Source organism: Capra hircus, chromosome 13 (genome assembly GCF_001704415.2).
Source record: "Capra hircus breed San Clemente chromosome 13, ASM170441v1, whole genome shotgun sequence".
In the NCBI taxonomy this organism is placed as follows: domain Eukaryota; kingdom Metazoa; phylum Chordata; class Mammalia; order Artiodactyla; family Bovidae; genus Capra; species Capra hircus.
Genome location: NC_030820.1, coordinates 31606995 through 31619332, shown reverse-complemented (window position 1 = coordinate 31619332; position 12338 = coordinate 31606995). Strand labels below are relative to the sequence as shown.

General features: G+C 39.2%; 1 protein-coding gene across 1 annotated transcript in view; it reads right to left on the bottom strand.

The window, feature by feature from the left end:
* Positions 1-12338, bottom strand: part of MRC1 (mannose receptor, C type 1) — a 112387-nt gene that overhangs the window by 84636 nt on the left and 15413 nt on the right. The window contains exons 3-4 of the mRNA XM_005687981.3: positions 8844-9017; positions 3889-4053 (exon numbers count right to left, since the gene is read on the bottom strand). Of these exons, the coding sequence (XP_005688038.1) occupies positions 3889-4053; positions 8844-9017 (339 nt within the window). The remainder of the gene's footprint in view (positions 1-3888; positions 4054-8843; positions 9018-12338) is intronic.

Genomic DNA, 12338 nt, shown 5'->3' with positions numbered 1-12338 from the left:
TTTTAGTGATCCTCTTCCCAGAATGGAGTGAATGACAATCCCCCACCCACACCTTCATTTTCTAGAGTATTCGCCAATTTATGCCAATAAATTCCAAATGTCATGAATATCTTCTTTCCAGAAAAACAAAAGTCTGTATTAATTTTTAAATTCTCCCTCAGACTCCTTTTGTCCCCTCATGCTTGGTATTTCTGACTTAAGGCAAAGCGGGAGGGACTTCCCTGGTGGTACAAAGGTTAAGATTCCCTGCTTCTAATGCAGAGAGGCATGGGTTTGATCTTTTGTCAGGGAACTAAGATCCCACATGCTGTGTGGTATGGCTAAAAATTCAAAAAAAAAAAAAAAAAAAAAAAAAAAACACGAAAAGGCAGGAAATACTACACATCCCATTCGAGAAGTCATTCTTACCCGGATTTCAATTCAAATTTGCTGACTGAAATTCCAGAGGCTTGGATGAGATTCAACTAAGTATCTGAGGTGAACTCTGCCTCAAAATCTCTTTGGTCTTGTTTGCTCCCCTGAGGACACAATAATAGCTCTTGCTGATTAGGGAAGCATTTCCTGCAGCCAGCGCCTGATAGCAGAGCTGGAGCCGGAAACGTGGAAGTGAGTGGAGGGCTGGGCAGTGATGCTGTCCTGCCCACGTGGCCCCTTTGCTCTAGGCAGCTGGAAAGAGAGTCCAAAAGTAACCTGTGCTCTGTCCCTTCACTTCTGGAAAGCCAGAAAACAAGCAAAACTCAGAAGAGTCAAGATAACACAACAGATCCATTAAAAAAAAAAAAAGCCAAGTGAAACCATTTCAACTGATAGAGTTTTCTCTCACCCATGCAAGCCAGCACACATCACACCAGGACTGTCTCAGCTCATCATTTCTCTTCCTTCATCATCTACATAAATATCATCTATCTCTGTCTGTTTTCCTCTTCTCCTTATCTCGATACATGGTTATAAACATTGATCTCTCTGCACTTTATCCCAACACTACATACAAAGGCCCCAAAGACCAACACAGACTAGGACAACACCCCCAGTGAGGTCACTGCTTTTCTGTCTTCAATTTCCTTAATAACGCCGGAAAGAAAATGGCGGCTGCAGTTACACTAATAGGAAAAATGTTATACTTGGTGTTTTCAAAGTTATACTTGGTGCCTAACTATTGCAACAAAGCTTTCATTACAGTGGAGCGAGTTTTCATGATTTAGTCCTCAGAAATGGGCAAGAAGTAGAAATACTGCCTTGTATATTTCACAAAGTTGTACTAAAATATAATGCATGTTACATTTTTTTCTACCTAAAATAGGATGCAACCAACATCTTCAAATTCAGTTTAAAAACAGTAACTTATAGGAGAAATGTGTTTCAGTTGATGGAGATATCATCCAAAAAGAGTTGGAGAAAGCAAAGTCCTAGATAATGAGGTAAGGCTGGAAACAACTCTGTCCCCAAAACCAGGTAACACACACTTTCTCCCTTAACAGATGATGTCACTCTAGCATAGAAGCCTCACGTATTACCCCCAAGGTCCCCCAGCTTCACAGATCAGGGGCTCAGGCAGTCAGGCTCCTAAGTCTGTGCCCTATACCTCTGAGCTCTGCTGTCTGCTGTCCAGGCAGATGGAATCGGTAGGCATGTTTGACACAGCATGTTTGACACATGTTTGACATGTTTGACAATGCTATATGTTGAATATAGCATTTTACCAAGTGTGGTCCTCATCCACTTGCCCCAGAATCACCTGGAAAATTGATCATATGAAGATTCCTGGGCTCCCACATTACACCTACTAATCTACATTCTCTGGGGTGTGCACCCAGGCAGCTTCACTTTAACAAAGTTCCCTAGTAACGGATAAGCAACTTCACGCTTAAGAACCACTGTCTTCTTGCCATAAACCGACCATTGGTCCAAATGTGAGGCTGAATTTCTAAATAATTGCTTTTCTTGTGTTGCGTCCTCGTTTGTCAGTCAGCAAATATTCAATACTGTCTTCCTTGGAAGGTTCTGCTGTGTGTGAATCTCCCTGGGGGTGGGGACATACCTAGTCACAAGACATCCCTCACTTTCAGCTGTCTGCCCCTACAATCCTTTTTCTACACAGCATTCAGTTTGCTCTCTCTGTGGCATTTAATGGTAATTTGTATTTAATTGTTTGTTTTCTTGTTTATGTGTTTTCCCCATTGAACTTTAAGCTCCACATGGACAGGACATGACTGGCTTTGGTATCGTTATGTCCCTAAGACCTAAAACAGTGCCCCACGCACAGATACCATCTTATAGGATGAATGAATGAATTTAAAATGAATGTATGTATAATTTAGTAGGGGAAGTAGAACATATATAAGTAACTTTTATAAAACTGGTAAACAAGTAAGAGAAATGCAGACAGAAAGGGAGAAGATTGCCTTTCAACTGGATAACATGTGGGGAATCCCAGATACAAAAAATGCCATGGAAACAGATGTGGAGGTGAGAAAGTATGAGACATTAGATGAGAAACCCAAAACTTTTCTTCTGTCAAGACTGTGAAAAGCACAATGGGGAGCACTCAGTGGACACTCACTTTGCCCCTGGAAGTCAGGCAAAGATGTGTTGTTAATTATTTGATAAGAAACAAGAAGCCACTAAGGGTTTTTTCAACATGGTGGTGACTGGAACAGAGATAGATTAAGCTAGAAGCAGGGTCAAGGTGAATGGGAGCAGGAAATGGGGGATGCTCTTAATCTCACACTTATTTCTGGTCCTGATCTCTCTGTTCCCCAAGCAAGGATTACAGAAGTTAAAACAGAACCTCTCATCTCAAGCAAACACTAATTCTTTTCATTTTCACATATAAACAAATGCAAAAAAAAAAAAATTGTAGAAACAGTATCAGTAAGACCTGAAAACCAGTAGTCTGGGAATTTAAGAGCTGCTGCTGCTGCTGCTAAGTCACTTCAATTGTGTCCGACTCTGTGCGACCCCATAGACGGCAGCCCACCAGGCTCCCCCATCCCTGGGATTCTCTAGGCAAGAATACGGGAGTGGGTTACCATTTCCTTCTCCAATGCATGTAAGTGAAAAGTGAAAGTCAAGTCACTCAGTCGTGTCCGACTCTTAGCGACCCCATGGACTGCAGCCCACCAGGCTCCTCTATCCATGGGATTTTCCAGGCAAGAGTACTGGAGTGGAGTGCCATTGCCTTCTCCAATTTAAGAGCTAGGAGGTAAAAAAAAAAAAAAAAAGAAAGAAAAACAACCAGCTCTTGTCCCTGTTTGTGGTGGGAGTAAATTCTTCAATGCTAGTGGAAAACCACTGACTTGAGGCTAGACCTAGAATACCTGACCAGTCTGGCACCCATGTCTTGTGTCTAAAACATTGCTAATTGATCGTGGCATCTTCCACTCTGAGCCCAGATTAATCCTCAGAATCCTTCTCAGCACAGGTTCCAGACACTGTCACAACTAATAGAAGAAAGTTGGCTACATTCAAGAGGGAGGGGACATATGTATACCTATGGCTGATTCATGCTGATGTTTGACAGAAAGCAACAAAATTATGTAAAGCAATTATCCTTCAATTAAAAAATAAACAAATTTTTAAAAAGGCTCATGAGACAAAACCTATTTGTCATTTCAAGTGTCTTTTACAGGTTTCACATTTGACATGCCCTCTGCACCATCTGTTTAGGACTGACTCTATCATGATATCTATAATTATTTGTGCTATTTGCTTTTAAGTTAAACTGCAACCCACTCCAGTATTCTTGCCTGGAAAATTCCAAGGCCAGAGGAGTCTGGCGGTCCATGGGGTCTCAAAGAGTTGGACACAACTGAGCAACTGAGCATGCACGCACGCACAGAAAGACAACAATCATGACCTCACAACTTTGTTTTCATTTCACATCATTACCTGTCAGGTATGTCTGCTCGTGTATCTCTGTGATGCTCAAGAGTTCGGCATCCTGTTGTTGGCAGCTCTTCCTCGCCTGGTGCCAAGTTAAAGCAGCTTTGGAATTTATCTGATAGTAAATATTGGTCAATGGATCCTTAGTCCATAAGCTTTCACTGCCTTCAACTGCAAAAGAAGCCAAAAGGAATTGATTACATTACCCAGGGAAAGGATTTTCAGGGGACAATATTTTTTAAACAATCTGGGTAGTACTAATGCCTAAAACATTGTATTTCTTTTCCTTTTATTCTTTCTTTTACTTAGGTTTAAAGTGACTGTGAGATTGTCTTGACTCCTGAAATGAAGAAGGGGGATTTTCCAAAGATCCACCGCATTACATTTCTTTCATGTGCCTTGAGAAAGAAAGGAAAGATACTTGTCTGTTTTTCCATTAGGACACTAGAGATCAGATGAGTTGAGAAGTAAGGCATATACAGAGATTAAGAACAGTGATAACAGGGACTTCCCTGGTGATCTGGTGGCTAAGGGACTCACTTTCAGTGCAAGGGACTTGGACTCAGTCGGGTTCAAGCCCTGGTCAGGGAACTAGATCCTGCACGCCTCAACTAAGATGTGGTGTAGCCAAATAAATGTGTGGTTCTTTAAAAAAAAAAAAAAGAATAGAGATAACACACCAACTTCCTTAATCTAGAAAAACAAGAAAGAGAAGAGAAAATAAATATGTCTTCTTGCATCAATGTATATGTCACCTGCATATTCTAGTTTGGTCTTTTTAAACCAAAGACACAGGCATTACAGGCAAAGGCCATGGATTCCACAGACTGAGCAGAACTTGCCTCCAGGCTCTGTCACTCACTCATGATTTGATCTTAAATTAAATCAATAGCTTCTGGAGTCTCATTTTCTTATCTCTAGAATATATTTAATGTTGTGGTGGTTTAGTCACTAAGTTGTGTCCAACTCTTGAGACCCCATGGACTGTAGCCCACTAGGCTCCTCTGTCCATGGGATTCTCCAGGCAAGAACACTAGAGTGGGTTGACATTTCCTTCTCCAGGAGATATTCCTGACCCAGGAATTGAACCCAGTCTCCTGCATTGCCGGCAGATTCTTTATCGACTGAGCTACAAGGGAAGCAGAATATTACATGTTGGTACCTCTCAGTAATAGCTTATCATTAACTTTTTTCCTTCAGAGTAAAATAATTTTTAAATTTTTACTTTATTTTTTTCCTTTGCTACTTTACACTTCCCAATATATTCTATAAACTTGGCTATATTCTATGAAAGGCCAATAATATAGATGAATAAGCATTATTGATAGCATTTTGCATATAAGATGATTGAGAAATGAGTCAACAATTAAATATTTTTATGTGCTTTGTGTTATAAAAACTTCTCTTTCATCTTTTTAGTAATATAAAATTCTACTTACAAGTCATGTGAAGTCATAACCCTTTCATTTATTTGTAAGGAAGAGAGAAAAATCATGTAATTTCTCAGATTTTCTGAGAACTATTCAATTTGCTAAGAAACTGGACAGTTGTCCATGTGTATAGAGCCTATAGTATTCATATGCATATAGCCAACATCATATATTGCATACAGTCTACACTATATATGCATATAGCTTACTCTCTGCATACACATATAGACTACACTTTATATATGCATATAATTGCAATTTTTTGTATCTGACAAGGAAGTAACCTTTTTCATACACTTACCACACACTATGATATGAAATTTAAGGTCCATGAAACACCAAAGAGGAAGATAAATATGCCAACAGTTCATCTGGGCAACAGCAGAGACATTTCTAAGATGTTTTAACTATAAAATCATTACATTTTTATATAAAAATAAATTTGTTAGTAATGTTAAATTTAACTTAATGTAATTTGAGATCTTACTAGTTTAATGTGCAAATGGAATTTTCTTCATGTAAGTGAGATGATTCAAACAAGACTGATTTGAGGTTTATTTGAAGAGGAAGCTATTTTAAATAAATATTTTTAGAAATTTGGAGGTTTGGCTTGTATTGTGGTAGAAAGTGTGAAATATAAAAAAAGGGGGGATGATTTTCTCATCTAGGAATGAAGAAAAGGGATATAAATGAGAAAAGCAAAAATACAAGACTTTTCATTTAAAGAAAGAATATTTTTCATTTTAAATCAAGGAACTAACACTTATTTCTCAATGAATGCATAGGTTTGCTGACCCTCTATCTCCCCAAATTATACAAATTCCCACAGTAAACCAGCACAACAGATACTGAAAGCTAAAATTGCAAGCTATGAGGAACTGAGAGAAAGGGGGCTTTTCCTTTTCCTGTTGCCCTGATACTTGAACATAAATGTCTAAATAGAAGGAAAACATTACCATAAACAATAAAAAGGACAATGAAGAGCATATATGAAATGTCACTAGGTCAATAGCTGGGACCTCATCTTCCTGGATTGAATCTGCTAGTTGAAGACTAACATAAAATAAAATGCTCTTTTGAAAGAAACACAAAGCAAGGACAATGAAATAGTTTGGGAAACTGCAAAACTCTTTAAAAAGGCATAAATTGTATAAAAGGTTCTTTAAAATCATAATGCATGCTGAAATCAAAAGTGTTTTATATTTCTACAGTAATTTCTCTTTTATAGTTAACTGGAAAAAATATATAATTTGCTTTAAGACATAAATTGGAATCAATGAAACTAAAAACTTATTCTAGAAGATACTCAGTTTATCCCTCCAACGCACATCTAGCCAAGGTGGTGAGTTTTCGCTTTTTGAGTTTTTTTTTTTTTAATGATTACTGGCTCACCATTTGTCTTCCATTTAATGATTTGTTAAATCATACACTGTTTAAGTGTAAGATGTTACAGCTGGACCCATGAGATCTGTAGCCCCAAGACACTACATGATGACAGATTTAGAAAATACTATTCCTGCAAAGTCCAGGACAAAGATGCTCCTCCATAACTAGAAAACAAATACAGCTTTACCTTATGGGAGGAAAAATGTTAAATTTTGTTTTCAGACAGCAAAACTTCTAATACAAACATCAGACATCAATCAACTTTCATGGGAATCAAACCTTTAGTTATAGGGGAGTTCCTTGGGAATACATTGGTTAAGATTTTGTCTTCCAATACAGGGAGTGTGGGTTCAATCCCCAATAGGGAAGCTAAGATCCCACATGCTTTGTAGCCAAAAAAAAAAAAAAAAAAAAAATCAAAAGGTAAAACAGAAGCAATATTGTAACAAATTCAATAAAGACTTTTAAAAAAAATGGTCCATGTAAAAATATCTTTTAAAAAAATTAAATAAATAAAGGTTATCATAAAAGAGAAATGCATTTACCTCACCCAAGAACGGGAGAATGGTTCCTCTATGAACACAGGAAGACTGTGAGGTTTTGTGTGTGCTCAACCAGAAGAGAGGGACTATACCCAGAGGGGAACTGCAATAATCTAAGGGGCTGAGAAATCAAATTAATTTTTAGTGTGATTTTTAGGAATTAAAAATCAAAAGAGGTAAATAAACACGACTCTTGAAGTTTGGTTTTACAAACTAAGATACTTTTGTAAACTGGACTGTTTTTTTATGATAATCCTTGGAATACTATGATGGTAGGTGGATGTGTAGTCCTGAAAGTTTAGTGGTAAGCAACACTCTTGCCATGCAGATGGTCTCACAACATCCCAGACTGCCTCTGAGGCTCTGCCCCTGCACCCAGCCCTTGGCAGGAGAGCAGAAAACAGGAGCTCTGTTCCACAGAATCTGAATTAGCAAGAGTAAGAAGTTCAGAGGGAAGGAAAGGATGAGAGCAGCGGGCAGCAAGAGGTGTAATGGAAAGGGAAGCAAAGAATTCTTGTTTCTCTGCATTCTTCACCCCCTCTCCGCCTTCTGACGCAAATGCTCTCCTCTATCCCACCCAAAATCCGCTGCCCGGTCTTTCTTTTTTTTGTTTTTTGGCTGAATGGTGTGGCATGTGGAATCTTAGTTCCCCATCCAAGAACAGAACGCATGCCCCCTGCAGTGGAAGCGTAGTCTTAACCACTGGACTACCAGGGAACTCCCGCTGCCCTGCTTCTTAACAGGTTCTTGAGCATGGAAAGGACACCAAGCATTTTGATGGCCCCTCCTATCAATATAACACAGTGCAACTTATTTTGCATCATTCCAATAAGACTAATATTTTCATTTTAGAACCCCTTCAAGCATAGACATAACTCACTTCCATTGAAACTATGTTAAATTAAATGATAGCTCTTCTTAAACTGAGTTTAAGAAGAGTAGCATTACTATCATTTTCACAGTAAGGAACCCTTTTCATTACATGGACACAAAATTCAGGCATCCCTCACATCTCTCTCTCTATCAAACTTCATGCTGTAGTATTGCTTAAATTTTATTTTTGATCTATAGTTTAGTAAAGATAAACCATTGAGGGGTTGGAAAATGGGATGACCACCTCTGGTATTAAGTATATACTGTATCATATACAGTATAATTTGCCTAAAGTCTTAGAAAATAACTGACAGTAACAGTGGAATTTGAAGAGAAGAAGTATTTAGTGAAAATAAAGGGGTCGTTTGATGCAACCCAGGGATGAGAGTCAGAAGATGTGAGTTGTGGTCTTTAACCGATACAGATCACTCCCTCCATTAGAAAATGGGGACAGTGACATCTGTACAGGATTGTGCTGGTGTATGATCTGAGATAATACATGAGAAATCACATAAAGGAAAAAAAGGAAAAAAGGAAAAAAAAATACACAAGGTTTTATCACTGCTGCTGCTGCTGCTGCTGCTAAGTCGCCTCAGTCGTGTCCGACTCTGTGCGACCCCATAGACGGCAGCCCACCAGGCTCCTCCGTCCCTGGGATTCTCCAGGCAAGAACACTGGAGTGGGTAGGTTGCCATATTAAATATGCCAAAATTGTCTTAAAGTTACTTACACTTCAATGGACAATATCCAAAGAGCCTATCCGTGTCATAATCCGTAGTAGTTCCACACCACAGCCAGCCGTCGGATCGTCCAGCCGTTGTGCACTCCCCGTACCACTTGTTTTCAAACTTGAATGGAAACGCACAGGTTGCCCCGTTGGCATTGCCCAGGAGTGTGTACATGGCTAGAAGAGACACACCGACTTGCACTTAGAAATGATGTGAGTCTCCTGAACGCTGACTTCCCAATCAGAAGGTTACTGCAAGAACAGGTCTTACTCTTCTGATGACACCACATGCCCCACACAGGGAATTCCCCTGTATTTCCATTCCCTCTCGAGCCCTGTCTTTTGCTGGGTTCATACAGCAGTGTGTCCTCAGGGACAACTCTAGTACCACTTCTGTTCCACTGTCTTTGGCAATAGGTTTTCCCCTTTGCTCTCGCAAGCCAAAAGTAGTCAGCTCTACTGCCAACTTTGACTTCTCCCTTTCCTCCAAATAGAGAAAAGGCTATCCTTCCTCTTGGTGGAAATTGGAGAATTACTGAATCTCTAGATTGAAAAATAACCTTATAACTGTGGAACCCAAACACACAGTCAAAACTTCAGTCCCCTCCAACCACTCCTACCAAGACACACTCTACACGATTCCCTCAACAATGGCCAAGAAAGGGAAGGAATTCTCATATAAATCTCTGATTCACATCATGGAAAATAGTACTCAAAACCATTAGATACTATCACCAATATTTGTCTTTAAAAAAAAAAAAGAGAGACCAAACAGATCAAAATGGGAAGCTCTAGGTTTACCTAGAGAAGGAAGTTGAAACAAATATAGAACCATTGTGGATTATGGTTTGGCTTAAGCCAAAAGGATTAGAGAAGGTCACATCTCCAATAAGAACCAAACCACTCATGTAGCTAAATTCTCCAGTATGTTCAGATTATCTCTGGGAGATAATAGTCTTCTATACTGAAATATTTAGTCTCTTGTGACCAGTTGATATTCAGAATTTTTTCTAGATAAGAATACTCTTTTCCTAATTGTTTCATAGATCTATGACTTTAAAAAATTCTTTAAAGACATCTTAAAAGTTATTTAGATAATACAACAGTTGTAAAGCACATAGCATGGTGCCTAATGTACATAAGTAAAGTGAAGTGAAAGCCACTCAGTCGTGTCCAGCTGTTTGTGACCCCATGGACGATACAGTCCATGGAATTCTCCAGGCCAGAATATGGAGTGGGTAGCCTTCCCCTTCTCCAGGTGACCTTCCCAACCCAGGGATCGAAGCCTGGTCTCCCACATTGCAGGTGGATTCTTCACCAGCTGAACCACAAGGGAAGCCCAAGAATACTGGAGTGGGTAGCCTATCCCTTCTCCAGGCGATCTTCCCAACCCAGGAATAGAACCAGGATCTCCTGCATTGCAGGCAGATTCTTTACCAACTGAGCTATCAGGGAATCCCAATGTACATAAAGAGTATGACAAAAGTAAATGACTTACCTCTTTTCCTTTTCCTTTATTCATACTTATCCAGTCTACCTTAAAAGCTAGGTTTATTTTCAATTCCCTCAAAATTTTTTCCCAATTGAAAAATGAAAGTGAAGTCACTCAGTTGTGTCCAACTCTTTGCGACCCCCATGGACTGTAGCCCACCAGGCTCCTCCATCCATGGGATTCTCCAGGCAAGAGTACTGGAGTGGGTTGCCATTTCCTTCTCCAGGGGATCTTTCTGACCCAGGGATTGAACCCGGGTCTCCCGCATTGTAGGCAGATGCTTTACCGTCTGAGCCACCTAGCTGCTAATAAATTTAAAATGTGATTCTAAATTTGGCTCCACTAAGTTATAGGACTATTTTTCCAAATCACAGATTGTATAAAAATATGCTGGATTTGTAATAATTATGCCATTGTTCTTTTGTATGAAGTAAACCTGATAAAGACTACCTAGGGCTTAGTCTCACTGCTTATTAAAGCAGCCAAAGAATTTTCAGAGCTCAGCTTATAAATGCCAATCAAAAATGGCTTTTTAAGGACTAATTCAATGTATTTATTTATTTTGTTAAAAATTTTGGCCACACCACAGGGCATGCTGATCTTAGTTCCCTGACCAGGGATTGAACCCACCCTCCCTGCAGTAGACGCGCAGTGTCGTCCACTAGTCCCTAATTTGATTTATTAAGCAAAGCACTGATGAGGCCACTTCACTAACAAGTCATGACACAGCACTCGTTGCCTCTTCCTCTTGTGGTCCACTCTTCCAGACAATCCTCAGAGGCTTTGAAATCTACAAAATCTAATTCTATTACTCAAAAATTAAATCTCTGGTCTCAGACAGTATTCCTCCCCAAATCTTTTTTAGAGAGACAAAGAATCTCCATACATCCTCTCCGCCTTGTCTTTACTTATAACATATATTCCAATGAATGGATTCCAAGATCTCTCTGAAAGGCTAGATCATCTAGCAGGAATACCTTAAGTCCTGGGAGAGAGTTAGGGACTATGCAAAGTGTGGTCAAGGGACTATTTGCATCCAACCACCCAGGTGTTCATAAAAATAATTCAATAGACACCTAGGCCCTTTCCCCAATATGATAATTTGAAATCTAGTGAAGGAGGACCTTGGGATCTGTATTTTTAACAAGTTCTCCAAATGTTTCTTAATCACGTTAAAATTTGAGAACCCCTGTCTTAAATCCTATGCATATTTTTCTGAAAGCAAACAGAATATCAGAAAATGTGGGCAGGGAGTGGGAAGGGGATTGTAGAACTTCAGTGATATCTTTTAAAATAAAATGAGAATTCCCATCTTTTAGCACCATTGAATTCCTCAATTAGAACTATTGTCCTATCTGTGGAATTTGACTCAGTCAACGTTTAGTTCACCTTTGTCCTGCCCTACAACTTTCCGTCAAGTTTCTCTTGAAATAGTATGCTACTTTGGTTGTCTCTCACATAATTTCTAAATCTACATTATTTTCAAAAAAGACCTCAGGATAACTTTTTTCTGAGCCCTCCTCCTCACTCTTCTTTAATTCCTACTTTGTTTTTCTCTTTACAGAACATAGAAGGAAAATGGAAAGCTAATAAATCATCATCTTGCAAAGAGCTGAACTCTGATGCTCTGCATAGCTGCCATCAGAAAAGTTCAACCAAACTTTGCAGCCTCGGTAACATAGTAACTTTGGAAACAGGTTAATCTCTTGTCCCAAAAGGCAAACTCTTTCTCTGACCTTGAGGATGTTCTAGATAGCACTATACAACAACCAAATGACCCATCCTAGAATGTGGCTACATCGTCGTCTGACTCAAGAGGCCTTTGTAAAGGACTTCAAGTTCTTTTTTGTTTTATTTTTTCTGTGCTGCTGGCAGAAAATGAAATTTGGCCTAGATGAGAGAAGACTAGATACTCTGATTTTATTTCACCTTGAAGAGATAAAGGAACCAACTACATATAAAGTAATTTTCTGCCCACTGGTGCTATCACTTTCTAAAATAGCAGA